Source organism: Vanacampus margaritifer, chromosome 11 (assembly GCF_051991255.1).
Source record: "Vanacampus margaritifer isolate UIUO_Vmar chromosome 11, RoL_Vmar_1.0, whole genome shotgun sequence".
NCBI classification, from domain to species: Eukaryota; Metazoa; Chordata; class Actinopteri; order Syngnathiformes; family Syngnathidae; genus Vanacampus; species Vanacampus margaritifer.
Window position 1 is genome coordinate 19,646,664 of NC_135442.1, and position 19,283 is coordinate 19,665,946.

General features: G+C 38.8%; 1 protein-coding gene across 4 annotated transcripts in view; it reads left to right on the forward strand.

Moving 5' to 3' along the window:
- dgkg (diacylglycerol kinase, gamma) overlaps window positions 1-7,403 on the forward strand; it is a 126,756-nt gene extending 119,353 nt beyond the window's left edge. For all 4 annotated transcript variants that reach the window (XM_077580156.1, XM_077580155.1, XM_077580158.1 and 1 more), the window contains one exon: window positions 4,624-7,403. In XM_077580156.1, coding sequence (XP_077436282.1) covers window positions 4,624-4,722 — 99 coding nt within the window. In that variant the 3' untranslated portion in view covers window positions 4,723-7,403. The remainder of the gene's footprint in view (window positions 1-4,623) is intronic.
- Window positions 7,404-19,283: the final 11,880 nt, after the last annotated feature.

The window sequence follows — 19,283 nt, forward strand, 5'->3', positions numbered from 1 at the left end:
GTTCATGTTGCAAGGTCTCAGGTGTGAATGGGAAGCAAGTGTGTTCAATTCACAGTATTGACACTTAGGAAACAATTTGGACATTTTCTCTCTTTGTTTCATCTTTAATGGCTGTGACTTTAATTAGTTGGAGGAGATTGTAAACTTACACTATTATGCTCTCTGTACACTGACTACTTTAAATTGTTGTAAATTGTTGTTCCATGAAAACGTAAATTATTTAGAAAATTTTCAGGGGTGAACTCACTTTTGTGATACTGTACCTCTACTTTTTTGGCCTTGGAAAAAGTACCATGTAATCCATAAGTGAGACAATGGGAAACAGTGTAGCTTAAACTGTTTTTGTTTACTCATAGAAAAAAAGAAAATGCCACGGTAACTTGTACCTGGCGAACTTTATACCACACTAAAACGACCAGTAAATGTAAAAATGTGACATTTTGGGATTGTGACAATGTAAACGCCTCAATTGAACCATGTTGCTAGTAAATTATACTACTTTTAAACAATTCTGCTTTTGTACCTTTGTTACTATCTAATCTTGGGACCAAAGCTACCTTTTGGAAAAGGTATCAATTGTTCCCATAGAGTCCAAAAGTTTACTCTATATCAGGGGTGGCCAAGTTCGGTCCTCGAGAGCCACTATCCAACCTGTTTCCCAGGTCTCCCTCCTTCAGCTCCTCAGCAAGCTTTGCACAACCCTGATAATGATCCTGATCATTAATCAGGTGTGTTAGTGGAGAGAAACAGGGAGACCAAACTAAGCCACCCCTGCTCTATATGATACATTTGTTTAAATTACCGGTATGTCTATTTGTGACACTCACTTTTGGGATGTCATTGTGGGAGGCCTGCTTTTGTCTCCTTGGCATTTTGGGACAGTTACATGCTGTGGATATAAAAAGTCAACACACCCCAGTTCAAATGCAGGTTTTTGTGAAGAGACAAAAATAAATCACCAAAATCTTTGCCGTCACAAATGTTACCTATGAACTGTACAACTTGTACCACTGAATTGGGTTACGATGGTTACATAACAATACACACACCCTCTTATAACTGAGGATATGTTTGTTTGTGTTCTGAATTAACCAATCACATTCAAACTCATGTTAAATGGGAAGCATCACACACTTGCCACCATTTAAAGTGCTTCTGATTAACGGCAATAAAATACAGATGCTCAAGTAGGCTATATATATATATTTTTTATTATTATTATTATTATTATTATTTTATTAAATTGCACGGGTTATTTTGTTTATCTTGCTCTCTCTTTTTTTCCTTTTCACTAAAAGCTGACATTTGAACAGGGACTTTTGATATCCACCGCACATACATGAACGTAGAAAATCTCTGAACGAAGTATATCATGTTTATAAAGTGCACATGGCTTGTCTTTGGAGTGCTACTGTCAAAGCTTCCACATTTCCCCCCCGTATACTTTTGTCTTCACTTTTTTGGCCTTAACACTATAAAAAGAGATTAAAAATAGACCAATATGGGTCAAAAACAGGCCGACTTAACTTTGAGTTATTCCTTTAATTAAATGTGTGGTTTAACACAAAATGTTAGGTCACAATGAATAACCCACAAAACACAAGAAAATGGTGTATTCATTTATAAAACCCACAAAATTGGATTGTTTTGTACAAACCAAAAACTTGGGTTTATTTGACCTTTTTATTTATTCATTTATTTTTTAAATGAATGACCCAAAAAGTCTTTTTGACCCATATTGGGCTATTTTTTACTCAACTCACTCAAAAAAAAAGAAAAGAAAGTTGGCTCCAAAATAATTGAAATTAGATCAAATAGGGGAATGGGTTATTAATTAATAAAGCACAAAACAACACACATTTTTGGGTTGTTTGTCATTTATTCATTTGACCCAACTTTTTGGGTTAAAAACCCAAAAGTTATTAGTCTGTTATTGATCCAATTTCAGTAATTTTTTACCCAACTCTTGAGTGTAGAAAAGGATCAGAACCCATGGACGACTGTAGATGGAAAGATTCCAAGACGTAAGCTAGCAAATCAATGGTCTTGAATTGTCACCTTAGCGTTAACTTGTATCAATCGTGCTAGTCCCAATGGATGATGAATGGCATAAATCATCCTGGTCCATCTATCATCCTTGATGTTATGTTCCATTTAAATTAAATAAAAAAAAATAGCCTTGACTTATTTGCTTTCTCTTGCGCTTGTTGGCACATTTCTCTGCACGCCACCAGTCTTTCACATCTAACGCAGTTATGCCATCCAATAGCGCAGGCAGGCCGACACTGCTGTTTATATTGAAGGAAAAAAAGAATGTCAGCTATTTTATGTACTCCCTCGCACAGTCAAACATTTTTCATTTTACCACAGCGTGTCTTCACGGAGGCGGAGGAGCCACATTGTTTTGTTGTATTATAAGTGCTGAGAATGAGGTTTTATTTTTATCAACATGTTTGGTTACCAGGAAGCCATTACTGTCATCACATCACAAAATCAGACATATAAGTACACTTTGGGTACATCACTGTCCCTCTTAGACTGCTTAGTAAGAACTCCCTGGAAATTGCATTCCACCTTAGTTCCGAATCTGATCTGCAATCTGATTGGGTAAGCCAAGTCTACAGCTATTTACACAGTCATTAGGGTTTTGATTTTAGACGGTTGACCCTTACATGACTATCACCTGGCATGAGCTGACTACCACGTTTTCCACATTCTCTGCACGTAACAGAGGAGGAGGGAGGGAGCAGGATGAGATACTGAAAACAAAGATACTTTTTGCTCTGAATAATATGCATTTTCCTTAATAAAAAAAAATAAAATGCCAACGTGTACTAGTCAGCCCTAAGGACAACATGAGTCTCCCACGGTTAGCTCACCAGTGACGGGTGTCACGATGCAGTCACGACTTGATGTAACTCAAGACATGACCTGGACAATGAACCGACAAGAAGTGAAAGAAAGAAAGGAACTAATAATGATGCATTTAAGAAAGGTGGGAAATCGGATTTATCCCACTCGGATTGTCTTGGTTCTGACCTCAAAGCCTTTGATGCAAATATAAACAGCAAAGATGGCAGATTCAGATAAATTGTTTGTTGTTCTGGTTAATGCAGTCATTCCAAATCACGTTGTTAGATGAAGCTATTTCAAATAATGAAATTAAAGTAGTAATGCATAAATATTAATAAATACCTGTTTAAAATCTTATCAGATTAAAGCCTGACAGTGAAGTCGGGGTCCCTTTTTCCCCCGATTTGGCAACTCTGATGTATGGGTTCATAGGGACGTTCCCGTGCTCGCTTCCTGGTATGAAGTCAGAAAATTTCTCGAATACAGCATAATACACACAAACTGACGAGACGAGAGACACCTGGACAAGACACGTGGCTAAGGGAGCTGATTGGATGACAAGCACAGTTGGATATGATAAAACTTGATGAGACAATGACAACAGGGACACAAGAAACATTTTGCATAACCAAAATCCAATCAAAACCAAAAGCAGAAAACAGGACACTGACTTAATTAAAAAATAAAACAGATGATGTTATGCTAATGTTTATTATTTATTTATTTCAAACTTAACGTGATATGTTTCTTCTGTACTAAATGGTCTATATTTTGTCTCAAATGGAGAAAAAAATGAAAAAGGTTATTTTAGAGTCGTAATTTTAATACTCATGATAACGCCATATTTTTGGTCACTGATATACCGGCAGAATCTAAAATCAGCCTATGAGAGTTTAATGTTCAGCGAGGTTCGGGGGCAATTTGTGGTGATGGTGGCAATTGGCAAAGGAAACTAGGACCAGGAAGGCAAGAAAGGGTGAATTTTAAAAGTAGGATACGTGGAAAAATCTAAACACTAAACCAACAGAGTCCCAATAATCCAAATTCAAAGTAGCAAAGAAACACAAGAAAAGTAAACACTCACCACAATAGGAAATATGATTAAACTAGAAACATAACTTGCAGTAACAACAACAATGATGATCTGACAAAGACTGAAAGAAAGTGGGGAGCTAATGCTGCATTCCAGGAAAGTGGGAAATCAGACTTACAGTATCTCACTTGGACTGTACCAGCTGTAAAACTCTAAGCGTTCCAGGCAAATGTAAACAAGATAGCTGATTCCGATAAATTGCATTTTCTTTTGGTTAATCAAAACACATTTTGACCTCCATCAAACCTTCCTTCATAATTTTTCTTTACTTTTATAAATACAAGAATATCTTATAAGCATTTCGTACATTTCACTGAATAACTTCATGCAGTCAGTCCAAATCACGTTAAAAAACTCCAACTTCCTACTTAGCTGCAATGCAGCAAACAAATTGACGAGACGAGGTACACCTGGACAAGGCTGGAGTTAGCTGATTGGTTCACACAAGGAACACCTGTTTTTGTCAGGAACAGGTGGAGACCAAAACCAAAGGAATTGATTAGACATGAACAAGAGATAAAGTGGCAAACAAGACATAAATGAAATCAAAGTAAACATAATCAAAACAATGTAAAACCCTTGCAGTTTGACCATAAAAGGTATGCTGGTGTTCCCAAATTATAAAAGTGGCAAGGAAAATATTGTAGCCCTAAAGACTTTTTGTCTGTTTTTTACAGATCAGGATCACCCACAAGAACCAAGTTCCTATGTTGCTGGGGCCCCCTCAGAAGACACCCTTCTTTTTTTTCAAGAGGCGCACCCGCAGTCGGGACTAGTGGGGATGCGTGTGTACACATCCACAGCGGACTCACTATACAACACAATGATGCTAAAAACCACACAGTATACTGTACAGGCAGCTCGAGCCGGTCTGGAACTCTCCCAGTAATCCCTTCAGTCAACTGCCAACACACGCCAAAGGCCTGCCAATCATCAAAATAACTGCAAATGAAGGGACCGCAAGAGGAAGTTAGCCGCCTTCCGAGGCCTGCTCAGAACAACTGAGAAATAATTCAGCAGCTGCTTGTATGAACTTTCGATTCGGAGAGCAAAGCGGCTTCATCCATTATTGACCCCTTTTGTTCAGGGCTGGATGGCAGCGGGTCGTCCGGAATGGGGGCAAATTTTTGCATCCCTCTCAATGTACCTTTAGGCCCACTTCGGCAACACGGGCTCGAAATTTGAAAGTTGATATTGGAGTGGTCTAATTACTGTACATCCCCTCATGGACTAACAGCCAGACCCCTGCAGCTTTTTATGTACCAAAGCTAAAACTGCAAGCCCCCTTTCTAAATGCATCCCACTATTTCGGGAACAGTCTAATTCGCCTCCCGCGGAACATGAAGCCTGATTATGAACGGCGGCTTTGTGCCGTGTGTCCTAACTGGCCAAAGGTGAGAGAGATGTCAAAAATATGTCAAATGGTATGAGACGCATAGTATTTGTATATATCAGGAATGTAGGATTAGATCACACGCATAAAAGTGTGTTTTAATATATGCTCGTCATGTCAGTGTTGTTCACCATGATCACTGGATTGAGAGCTTTTCCCCTTAAATGGAATTCACATCCGTTTTTTGTTTTTTTTTATTCACCATCTCAGAATCATTTTAGACTTTTTAAATGTCAAAATGAACAAATTATCTTGACCTGCAAAGTTATATGAGTGTGACTTATGGGAAGTCACCAATCTACGTACCAAAATGCTGGCCAGCTGTTTGGAATTCTACACCACTTTTCCCATCGTAGGGAATATCGTAAATCAAACTGTCGCCAAGCAATCTTTCAATGTAATTTTAACATTCGGGGTGGTTGTACAAGTGTCCAAATGACAAGAAACAGATAAATCAGGTGGAACGGAAGAGTGTCACATTGCGAATGTGACTCACACCTCTCATTTTTTAAAACATTGTTTTTATTGTTAAACATGTTAAGCTGCAACTAACAGTAATTGTATTAATCGAGGAATTGATAATAAAAAAAAAGTTTTTATCCCTTTAAAAAATAATAATTAAAAAACACATTACAGTATTTCAAATTGTGCTGAAAACACACCATAAACATAATTTGTATTTTCAAGCTTTCGGTCCATGAACATGTCAGAAAAAAAGGATAAAATGTTGAGCAGCGACTTCCAAAATAAAAGCAGATGTATGCAAATCGCTGGCGTCAGGCCAAAAACTTATTCTTCCAAAATCAGCACTTTTCAGAAGACCTAAAAAATTGCATGTTTGTCCAACCCTTAACATTGCATCGACTAAGACAGCAAGCCATTTTCAACAGCTCTATAGATTGGTGAATAACTTGTAAAAATAACACCCACAAGTGTGGACAGACCAATATAGATTTTTGAAAAAATGTGAAATTTACCGAAATGTAATTTATGAGGTTTCAGCCCAACTTCAGCAAAATGTTTCATTGTCATTCAATGCAAATCTAACACTGGAGGAAAATCTGGAGGAAAAATATTCAGTTAGATTTTGATGTTGCTTAGAACTAAAATGGCTGATTCCAAGATTGGAGTCAGTTTTCTACTTGACCGTCAAGTTTTTTCTCCACAGATTACCCTCCAGATCAGCAAAATTCCACTGGTTAACTGTAGTAAGACTGTAGTAAGAAAAGCTGAAGCTTGTTTGTGCAGTCACAATTCAGTGAGAGGTATGTGAAGCTCCCAATGGGTCAGCGTTATCAATATCTGCACACCGAACGCTTCTTGTAACCGTTTTTTCGTTTTCAAACTTTGTAACTATTTCATCTTAGTGTTTTATTTACATACATACACGTTTATTTGATATTTTTTTAAGAAAAGGGGATTCTATGGCGCAAAAACCTTACACGAGAGAGAAAAACTGAGATCAGTTTTAGATTCTGCACCCAAAATGTATTTAAAAACAACTCTCAGACCTAACACAACAAAAATTGTGTCCCACACTGTAATCAATTTGCTTTCATGGAGAACTACAGAAATCACTTGTAGAGAGGCTGAAATTTCAAGAAAAATAATTCATAAAAATAATTTGCACCTCTACACACGTGAAAAAAGAAGTTATTGAATTCAACTTTTGGGGATAACCGTCTCAGTCCACTGTTTTTTGCAAGACACTCAGCGTGAGACAAATAAAGATGTGCTAAGGGATGAGGCTTTGTCGCCTTTTGCCCTCCTTTTCCCTTTAAAAACGTGCCAAGTTCACTTGACTTCAACTCATCAACGCTGATACATAAACACTGAGACTGTACATAACGTAGTGTGTTTCCTGTGAGTGTGTGTAAGTGAAGGACAGACGATTGCGTGTTTACAACAGCGTCACATTTACTGTTCAAACAATGTCGTAGACCACTATAACCACTTTGAATGTACATACAGCACTTGTTTGTGACATTTCATGTGTCGTCATCTTACCACATGCCTGCTGTATCAACAATCACTTTGAGTGAACAAAAAAAAAATGGAGGTATTCAAAAATCTCGTCTTGGCTTGATTCATTATTTTAAACAGAAAATAAATGCTGATTAGGACACATACTGTACAGTTAGCAGCAGAGGTGAGTAGTAAGGAGTTACTCCGTTACTTTTACTTAAGTTACTTTTTTCGATCAATTGTACTTGAACGTTGAGCTACATTGCGCTCACTATTTATATGTATATCTTCATCTTGCGCAATTTATTTTTGGGTTGTCTGAGAACGTTGACTCCATTTGACCATTCAGACTGAGCCAGGTGGTCACATGACAGCACACAGACTCACTTAAGTGAAACATGGCACAATCTACACACAAAAAATCTCACGCTCATCAGAACCTAAGTGAGGATAATTGTTTTATAAAATGGATGGATGGCTGTCATTTCAGTCTACTAAACATCAGCATTTCAGCTTACAAGAATTCCACATGAAACTTGAGAAACATGTAAGCCTGTCTCCATCTGCAAATTGCTCTTTGGAATAAAACCAGTAGGTCATCCACAGCACGTGAATGCAAATTGCAGTTGGGCTGCCCCAATCAGACCCAATGGAAAAGGTTGAAAGGGTTGTGCATTTTCAAAAGCAGCAGGAAGACAAGCAATCCACAATGTATCCGTCCTCCCGCCCATCAGCAGGAGCGTGCAGGGTATCTCAGCTCTCTGAAATGCTTCGGACAACTGAGGCAGACACGCTACACACTCGCACCCGTCGACGGGGAACGCGCAACCAAGGGGCACAAGGGTGGAAGCGCAACGGGACGTGGCCCACACGCAAACCAGAACTTGAAACAAAGCTGATGTGTGAAACCCGGAAGTCGGAAATCCCGCCTCCTCTGTAGCATATACCGCATACAGTGGCTCAGAGAGACATATTTCGCAAGGCTACCACCAATTCTTATTATGCGTGAGAAAACGAGCATCTCTGCGAGCAACGGCAACTTGGCAGCCATTGCGAAGCCCGACGAGCGATGCCGAAAGACCGAGCGAGCCAGAATTAGCTGGAACAGCTAATGAGCGGCTAGCGGGAGGTGCTAGTAAAAAATACAAATAAAAAATAAAAAGCTGGTATCCTGCAAGAGTAAAACAGAAGGTGAAGGAGCCCGAATCATGGAAGTTAGTGACGACCACTTGCAGGCCTCAGCTGTGGAAGGCGGGCTAACTACATTTGCATAGTTGCCCTTTGGACATCCGTCTACAGCCATGTAATATAATTAGTTATTACTCGAAGTTTGAACGGCTCTGAACTCGTATAAATCGGACTTCAACCAAAAAATCTGGGTAAAAAATGCCTCAGAGTTTGAACTCATTTTCGGAGTTCGAACACCCAAGCAAAGCAAGCTAAGCCAAACATACCTTGAAAACGGGTAGCCAAGTGAAGCCGAGCAATGCTGAATGCTCACGTTGAGGTAGTTGAAAAATGCATTGCTCATTTCCAGTCAGATCGTGAATACTCCCGGAGGTGCTCCATACTCGCGAGTGCATTTTGATTTTTCTATGACAATTTTCTTCGCCATGGGCCCAAAGAAAGACAACAGTGCCAGTGGCAGCAAAGAAAAACATACAGTACTACAAACCTGAGTGGAATTAGGAAGGAGATTATTGCACCGTTGTAACTACAGACGCTCCCCAACTTACGAAGGAGTTACGTTCCGAGCGATCGTTCGTAAGGTGAATTTGTTCGTAAGTTGCTTCAGTGCTATATTTTGTATTATAATTTATGTTTAAAGAGAATACGTACAGTACTGTACTACGTATGTTAGAGAGAGAGAGCGAGAGACACACACAGTATGTACATGTACGTAATAAGATAAATAAAATGAAGTTTAACTTACTTTTGGAAGATGTACTCGATGCTTAAGGATTTGATGGAGGAGGAAGAGGAGGATTTTATATCATGAGAGGTTCTTCGTCGTCGCTGGAATGGGCTTCAAAAGTTACTTCCTCCTCCGTAACTTCAATGTAGGAAGAAGTTGAGGGTCGAGGAGAAGAAGATGAGGGTTGATGAGTATCTTCCTTGGAGGATTTACTAGAAACTGGCCGAAAGAAGCGATCTAACTACGATTGCACAGTTTTCTTCTTTTTTCATCATAAATGATGCGGTAGCACTGTATGGCATCATTCAATTGATTTGCAACCTTTGTGCAACGTTCAATATTTGGGTCTTGCTGCTCGAAGAGTGCGATGGCTTTATCTATGAGCGACAGGCGTTTCTTCTTCTTCCTCCTCCTCGACACGTTGCTGAGCCTCCAATGCTGGGTGAGCTCTCACAGCGCCAAGCGTCGGTATTAGCGGCCGAAAGAAGCACTACAGTACTCGGAAAAAGGTGCGCAATAAAAAATCTAACTTACAGCATCTCTTTCCGAACATTTTTTGACATGCGCACATGCGCGCAGACATGTTCGTATGTACCGTTGTTCGTAACTCGAATGTTCGTAAGTAGGGGAGCGTCTGTACCGTCATTACTTCTGTAAATACTGGCACAAGGACCCCCCTTAGCTGTTCAACAACGTGCCTGACGTTAAACAACGTACGCAAGGACCGCTTAGTAGTCTAACAATATGCCCAATGTAAAATGCACAAACTCAGCACTGAACTAAGTCAAGCATTAACATAACATTTATCATCCACAGAGGCCATCACACCACAACAAAAAATATAAGGTATTTTTTATTGTTTAAATACTGTACAGGGTGTAAATGTAAAAAATATAAATTAAAATAGGAATTTTCTTTTTTTGAAGCTTGGGAACGGATTAATTGCATTTAAATTATTCCCTATGGGAAAAAATGTTTTGGAGGTTGAACAATTCATACTTTGAACACTTCTCAGGAACGAATTATGTTCAAACTCCAAGGTCCCACTGTATATATATATATATATATATATATATATATATATAAAGTTTATATATATATATATATATATATATATATATATATATAAAGTTTATATGATACAACATATATATTTTTTAATACTATTGCCTTAAACAATCGATTTTTAAAATGAATAAATTATTAGTTCACCACGAGACGGAGCTACGGATCACTGGCTGTCCCATCGTGCTTTTCCCTCTGAAACTTACGATGTTGCAGCTTTTAGAAATGAAGCACTGATCTATAAATATGAACCCAAAAAAAAGAAAAGTTGGCGAAAAAGACCGTTGAAACTGACAGGTTGGACTAACGTAAATGAAAGACTACAGTTGGATTGTTTTGGGCATGAAGGGATGTATTTTGAAAGAGTGTACATTTACAGTTAGGTTGTGCCAGTAGATCACATCTCAACTTGATCGCTAATCAAAAATGTGATTTAATAAAACAAGCCCTCTGTTTCGCCCTCGGGTTGGCTTGGTTTGAGGGTCAAGGGCGCACCCTCCCCCACCTTCATGTAATCAATAGTGCAGCTTGCAGTGAGGGTTGCTTCCATAAGCAATATTCTACCAACTAAAACAATAAAAACATTATAAAGGTATTTTTAGTTGTACAGATGCAGTTCTTAACAACATTCCATGTTTTAAAATGTTTAACATCTAATTATTTAATTAAGCTATGTTTCTGTTCCCAAAATTGTTTTGGGGGTTGTTTTCATAAACCATGCAATGGGTAGCTGTGGATTTTGAGCAAAATGGGTTACTTTTAAGCAAGGTTGGGGTAATCATTTTAGCTATACTGATAACATGGTAATGCGTTTCTTGGATGGTTTAACTCAGTGGTTCTCAGGCCTGGTCCTCGAGTACCCCTATCCAGCCTGTTTTCCATGTCTCTCCAGCCAACACAGCTGAGGATCGTTATCAGGCTTAATGCAAAGCTTGCTGTTTAGCTGATCGTTTGAAACACCTGTGTTTACTTGTGGGAGACATGAAAAACAGGCTGGATAGGGGTATTTGAGGCCTGGAGAAGATTTTGATTCAACAAGAGTTAAAAAAAAAAAAAAAAAAAACTACACATACTGATGAGTTAAAGCAGTGGTTCTCAACACTGCCTTTACTCATCAGTATGTGTTTGATCAAATCCTCAACCCAATGTGTGTATAAATAACCCAGCATCGGCTTGGTCCCTTTTAAACCCATGCACTGGGTTAGCTATTTCACCTAATTTGGGTTATTTTGAACCCAGCAGTTTTAAAAATGTACGTAAAAACTTGGTAAAGACGGGAAACTGGCAAATTAGAACGAGCCAAGTTCTCAAAATCAAATGAGAAACAAATAAAACATTTTCTAAAAAGTTGTGTTGATTTTGTTTTGATAAATGTGTCAAATGTCTAATTGTAGCTCGTAACTAAACACAAAACTAAAATGGTAGTCAAGTCATTAATTTATGCAGCACTTAATCACAAGGGTTGCAAAAGGTTTCAAAGGCCAAAAGTAAAAATAAAATTAAAAAAATAATCTACATCCCCTGGTCTAAGACCCCCCACACACAGAAAAGGAGAAACATGAAGAAAGAAAAAATCAGGAAAGTGATCAAAGATGGCTTTCTAGGATGACCAGGCTGGATACAAAGTGGGCAACATGTCTGATGCTGTACAGTGTTAAAAACAGCATGAGAATCATTTTTACAAAATAAAGGAAGACACCTCTGGGGAAGTGATCCCAGTCGCTTGATGCGGAATCCTTATAGCCGCAGCCTGACGTCAATCAATGCCATCTAGCCCCCTCTCTGGTTAGAAGAGGATGGCGGTGAGTGTAGAAGAAGCGGCAGAAGAACCAGCTAAAGTCAAGATGTTAGGGGAGCAATTTAAACAATTTTACAGCAGCCTGGAGGCCGAACGGGGAATGCTCTTGGAATGCTCTGGATGGAACATAAGGTACCACTTAGTCAGCAAGATAGAAAGGTGCTAAGTCATGTAATATTTTATGAATAAATAACAAACCCTTAAAATTACATCTCAGATGGGACAGGAACTAGTGCAAGATGGCTAGTAGTGAGATAATATGATCATTTTAGTTTGAGTCTAGCTGCAGCATTTGGTACCGTACTAACTACGGACGTTTAACACTAGGCATAGGAAGACCAGAAAACAGAACGTTACAGTACAGTCAAGACGAGATGTAACAAATTTAATGAATGCTCTCTGTGTCAGGGATAAAATTATCCGTATCTTAGCAATATTTTGATGGATAGTTGTACAAAATATTCCCGATGAGAAGTTGAAAAGAGAGAGTTAAGCCAAACATAATGGTGAGATTTTTTTAGGCAATAGTACCTTCCTTAAACAGGTGCCTCTGAATGGCAGGACCAGTAATCATAATCCCATTTTCTCAGGCTTAAGAAGCAAAAACTCTGCTAGCTTTTAATATGTACTAAAATGTTGTTCAAATTGACTGAAGTGAAAAATGTTACAATTAAGGTACCATTTAGTTAAGAAGTACAGCACCCAGTTGTGAAGGGCGAGGCTCAAATCTAGTGTGTGTAGTTTCTCCATAATGTGATTATAATATTGACAGCTGATATGAAGTCAATAAAGTTCAGGTGCATGTAGGTGTGTCATGCTGGGTGTGAGTGGTTGCAAGATGGTAGACCCAAACTCGGCAGGGAGACAGGAATGAAGGGCAATGTGAAGAACTTTATTAAGGTGAGTAGACAATGACTGGACAGGAGGTGACTGGACTGGTCGCCATGACTGGACTGGATGACTAGACAGAACGTAGGACTTTACTGTGACGAGGACGACTTGACAGTGACGTGGGCGGCTTGGCAGTGATGTGGGCGACTTGACTGTGACGAGGACGACTTGACTGTGGCGAGGACAACTTGACAGTGACGCGGGCGACTTGACAGTGACGTGGGCGGCTTAGCAGTGACGTGGGCGGCTTGGCAGTGACGTGGGCGACTTGACTGTGACGAGGACGACTTGACTGTGACAAGGATGACTTGACTGTGACGTGGGTGGCTTGGCAGTGACGAGGGCGACTTGACTGTGATGAGGACAACTTGACTTGACGTGGGTGGCTTGACTGTGACGAGGACGACTTGACTGTGACGAGGACGACTTGACTGTGATGAGGACAAATCAACTGAGACATGTACGACTTAACTGAGACAAAGACGGCTTTACTGTGACGAGGGCTTAGCTTTGATGCAACGAGAAACACGGACTCCCACACATAGTGTCGACAATGCTCCCACACCAACTAGACCAGGGGTGCTTAAGTTCGGTCCTTGAGAGCCCCTATCCAGCCTGTTTTCCATGTTTCTCTCCACTCACACACCTGATTCATGATCAGGATTGTTATCAGGCTTCTGCAAAGCTTGTTGATTAGTTGATCATTAGATTCAGCTGTGCTGCAGAAGGGGCACATGGAAAACGGGCTGGACTAGACAAACACAACAGACTAAGGCTCTGTCCAGACGGAAGCAAAGCCGGTTTCGTTCCTCAAACAAATCTCGTACACACAGAAGCATTTCAAGACTTGCGTGTGTCCAAAGAAGACGATGAGGACGTTTAACGGCTGTAATGTATATGCCAAGTCTGGAGTGGCGCTGTAGCGCAGCCACAGGGAGTTAACGGAACGCATAGAAGAATCAGCAAAGAAGACGAACACTTTTTTTCCCTAACTTTATTGCAATCTACAGAACAAACATGGCTTGGCATGTATCAAAACAATATGTATAAGACAAACACAGGAGAAGTGACAATGGCGGGTGATTTAAGTACAACACCGCTTAGTGATGGCTTTGTTTCCGTCTGTATGGGTCCTAAATACACCAACACTGATGAGACACACCTGGGAAAACACAAGTGGCTGAAAGCACTGAAGGGACGAAACACACTGGTGGACAAGGTTAGACATAACGAGACAAGGGAAGAAACCAAGAACACATCCAAACCCCATAGCACCGAAACATGGCAAAGTGTCCTTACTCTTCAAGGTGAGGTGAGGGAGGTGTGAATAAATCTTTTGAATGGTTATTTTTAATGAACTGATTCTAAAGATTCAGTTCACTTAAAAGAACTGTCATGCCATATCACTAATGTCGATGGTGTTTGTGATGTTGTTGAACTCATGGCAACCCTCTTGAGAACTTTTTGACTTGATCAGTGTAAAGCCATGGGACAATAGTTGTTCAGTCATTGTCTACCATTTGGTGACTGGAATAATAGTGGACGTCATGCATCTACGGATGAGTGCGTAAGAGAGAGACATTTTGAATATGTGTGTTTTTCAAAGGGGAAGTCAACCCCCTCAAAAATTATTGACAATATAATGTTCTATGCAACCCCACTAGTCTAACTACAGTATTCTGGTTAATATTGTGTTAGTGGAATATAAGTTAAGCAGCAAAATCCAACAGTTTTTATCAATATCAGAAGGCAGCCATTTTGCCACTTGCTGTTGAGTGAAAATTACATCACAGTTGCTCAGGTCTCAGGTAACAACCAATCACAACTCAGCTTCAGAAAGGCATGAGCTGTAATTGGTTGTTGCCTGAGCCATGGCATTGTGATGTCATCTTCAGTCGACAGCAAGTGGCAAAATGGCCGCCCCCCGAGGTGGATAAAAATGTCTGGATTTTGCTTCATAATTCATATTCCACAAATGTAGTGAGGTCACATATAACATATTCTTGCCAAGAAATTTTAACGTTAACGTTCTTTAACACCTCCGCCAGCTGAGAGCAGTCCCAAAGATCGGCCCCTGTGATGTTGTTGTTGCCAGCATCCTTGTACGAGTTATTATTTTGAGGGAGCATGAAGGAGCATCTAATCAGAGGTTTCGGGAACATCAAAATGGGCGATTGGTTTGTTCAGTTAAGTTAATAATTCTTAATCATAGAGCTGCTAAGTACTCTTTTGTGCAAGTCATGGTTTAAAACGGGCACATTTTCTTGATGTTTTTTTTTAAGACTATTGGTTGTCTGACTCCTTTAATACTCCAATTACCTCCTAGATAATTAATTATACTAATAGTTCACATTATTTTTCTACTTTGCACTGTTTACATAGTGTGACCAGTAAAAACATTCAATCATATTATAATTTGTGTGATATTGGTTTAAGAAGATTATGTTTGTCTATTGTTGAAACTGAAATGAAGAAAATATCCCATTTTATGACTGGTTTGTGCCAAAAATCCGGGTAGTCAAAAAAAAATCCACTTGAAACGGTTTGCTTTGAAAAGCTCTATAATAGCAATAAATAGCCTTCCATATATTTTTTGCTGAATTATGGACATTTTTCCTCCCCGCAGGCATGTTTTCTAATGGTCCTAATTAGCATGCTAACTTGATCTAATGTGAAAGGCCGCAGGACAGAAGTCGTTTAGGTTTTAAACAAGGCTAAATTATTGTTTGCTTGTTTTCTGTAGTTGAGTGGCTTCTTGTGTCACTGACAGAAATAGTCCAAGAACAGGAGGGGTAGAAACTGTGGAAATCATGAAAAGAAAGTGTGGCTTACACAACTGAGAAGAATAGTGTGCCTTCGGCGAGGCTTCTTGAGCGTGGCTGCAAAGATAACAAGGCAGGAATTATCTGGCAAAGTGCTATTAATAGCCATCATGTCAAATCTTGTCCCTCACTCAGAGAATATACTATGCCTGAAGGCTACACTTAAAAAAAGAAAAAAGAAAAATAATGTTGAAAAATTGGGACTCCAGCCATTTGACAGACGTCTCCAAGTTGGGACAAATGCAATTGCAACCTGACAATTTGGTTTTGTTTTGTTTTGCTTTGTTTTAGTTAAAAGAAAAAAGTAATTTGCAGATAAGTGCCTTTCATTGGACAGCAATGGATGCAAATTATTTATTATCTGAAGAAATGTGTGCATCTTTAGATTTACTTTGTTTCATTTTAATCTGGAAAAAAAGTTTTTGTTTTTTGTTTGATGGCGTAGGTTGGATAAAAAGAGGGGGGAAAGCATGTTAATTGGAAATACAAGTTTTTTTATTTGAGACATTTTAACAGATTGTTTTTTTAATCTAAAAACAAAAAAGGGGTTGTTTTTCTAAATTATAAAAGAAAAAATGAAATTTAAAGATATGCTTCTGTTTTGTTTTGCTTTTTTTCTTCTTAAGATAAAAAGGAGAGAGAAAATGCCACTTTAGCAAATAGTTTGAATCCAAAGAAAAGTGAAAAAAATAAAATAATATAATGTGTCTTATTTTAAATTTTGGAGACGTGCAATTCATTGGACAGCGACTTTCTCTTTTGTCAGAAAGATAGAATCGGCATTCTTTGTTTTTTAAATGGGTTTATCTCCTTATGTTGTGATTAAAAAAAAACTCTATAAGATATATATATATATATATATATATATATACAGTAGTACGTTATTCATTAAACAGCAACATAAAGCAAAAATAGACAATAATGTTAGGCTTACAAAACAAATATCTTCATATCTATTAATTGTTTTAGATTTTTTTAAGCAGTATGTAAATATGAAAAGAATGCATCTCTGAATTTTGCAACAAAGAAAAAAAATCAACAAGAAAATTGTAGATACACGTTTTTTATTGGACACCAAAATTACATAATTTGTATTTCACATAGCGACATGTAAAGTACATAATTATTTAGAGCATACAGAGATGATGTATTTTTGTGTATTTTAAATTATTCATTTTCAAGCATATAAAGAATGGATGTTCTGATGTAAGTGTTCTTGGGCTAAGTAAAGATCAAAATGAACCCAAATTAGACTTGGGCAAAATAGGCTGGCGTCACACTGACCTACACTAGCACGAGTCGGCCTTTCGAGGGACGAGGAAGTCGTCCTGACCTGGCAGCAAAATGCACAGTCTGCATATATGCTGCATTTATTTTAAGCCCGAGCAACACAATGCGCTCGCCCTCTGAATGCCTCCCAGTAAGCACCCACCACATCCTCCACGAAAAAAAGGTGCGCTAGCGTCCCCGCGGGCTTCTGCTTGCAAACACGTCCTCTGCTATTTCACGCCTAGCATACGTACGATTGAATTTGACAGCTGCTATTTTTAGCCACACTCACACCTACACAAGCACACATCTTTATCTCGCTGCAAGACAAGCCGCTGACCTGAGGCATGACCGAGCGTAATACAGCGCCGTAATACAAGATCCAGAATTGATCCGTCTTTAACACACAACTCGGGGAGGTGGGATATAGTGCAGTTTCACACAGTGACGTGGCATTGTAATATACTGTGAAATATATACTTTATTTATGACTTTAGTGTTGTGCTAGCATAGGTTTAGCCATAGACTAAGGTTTACATACAAATTCGGATTAGGTCACGCCGTAAATGATGATTGGCCAATGTGTCAAAACGCCACAGTGTAGTGCCTACTACTGGCAAGGAAGTTTTACATGTCTTCCTAACGGTCTTGGGCCAACTTATTTAGCTGACCTGCTTTTGTCGTATCAATCGTCGCAGATCCTGAGGTCCTCTGGCAGCAGCCTTTTAACTGTTCCTAGGGTGAGGACCAAAACACATGGTGAGGCTGCATTTAGCCACGGTCCTCACCTATGGAATAGCCTGCCTGGGGGGCGGGAGGTTGGGGGGGGGGGGTATTTTATTGTAGATGTTTTAATTGTTTAGCACCTTCACCTTGCATTTTACACTCTAACTCTTTTGGCCTAAAACAACTCATAAATATTGGTTTGTACTTGGGTCAAAAAATTGGATCATTTTCTATAAAACAACCCAAAAAGTTGGGTCAAATTGACCCATAAAGTAGATCGATCCAGTTTTTATCCATAATTGGGTTACTTTTGACCCAGCTGTTTTTAGAGTGTAATGTATGAAAGGTGCTCTATAAATAAAGTTTGATTTGGATTAATTTTAATGATCTTTTCTTTTTCTCTCTCTCTTTTTTTTGCTTTAAGTATTAGTGGCTTGTATCAGCTGACTTCACAAGTACCTGACACCTTGAAATAAGGCTAGTATCGACCCAATACTGATATCATCCTTAATATGTTTTCAAAGGCTATTTTTCAACAAGACGTGTTCTTTATTGCTCTTCACTTCTGTAAAAGTTATTTGACTTGACAACAATAGAAAAATAGGGTCCCAGGGTCAAAACAGTTGATAATCAATGCCATTAAAATTAAAATTATTATATATCACACAGGCTTTAAACTTGTTGAAACACACCTAAATACATTAAAACAAGTTTTTTTTTTTTAAGTTTTCTTCTTTAAACAAGCTAATTTGTACTTTTCTGAATGAGAGGCAAAGCATGCTTTATTTGTCACTCCCATTTTAAGTTTAGACTGACACATAAAGCAACCAATTATTTATTTATTTTAGTTAAACACCGCCTCTGCCAGCCGTAACCTTATGATGGAGGAGGAGTTTGTTTGTGTTTGTCAGTTTTGTCCCCCACTCCGTCTCATCGTTGATACAGAACAGCAATGAGGAAAAAAGGTGGGGAAATGGCAGCTGTGCCAGGCAGTGTGAAAGGGGTTTGTATCATGATTTACTATTATTGACTCCGGTACAGTTTCATAATCTGTGCATCACAGCTACAAGGATTTGATGGATTATTGCTTTCATACCAGCTGTTGGGATGGATTTTCAAGAGAGACGCTTTCGAGTACGGGATGCTGGTGGTCCTAATTTGGTGACAGAGTGGTGACAGTGACAAATGTTATTTTTTTCATGACCTCTAACCTTCCTGTGGGCGTAGCTGTTTCCTATACACATTTTTGTCAACACGTACGCACACATGTAGCACACACACACAGACAAGTATGGACAAGTTACTAACTTGCTTTCTTGGTTTTTCATATTAACTCTGGTCAACAATTGATTGTTTTGCCATTTGATTTGGGAAATTTAATGGTATTATCTTACCTAAAAGTAAGTGAATCAATGCATAATCGACTATATGTGACACATGCATACATACTACTATTTGGTTACTAATGTAGCATTTCAAGAAAAATACTGCAA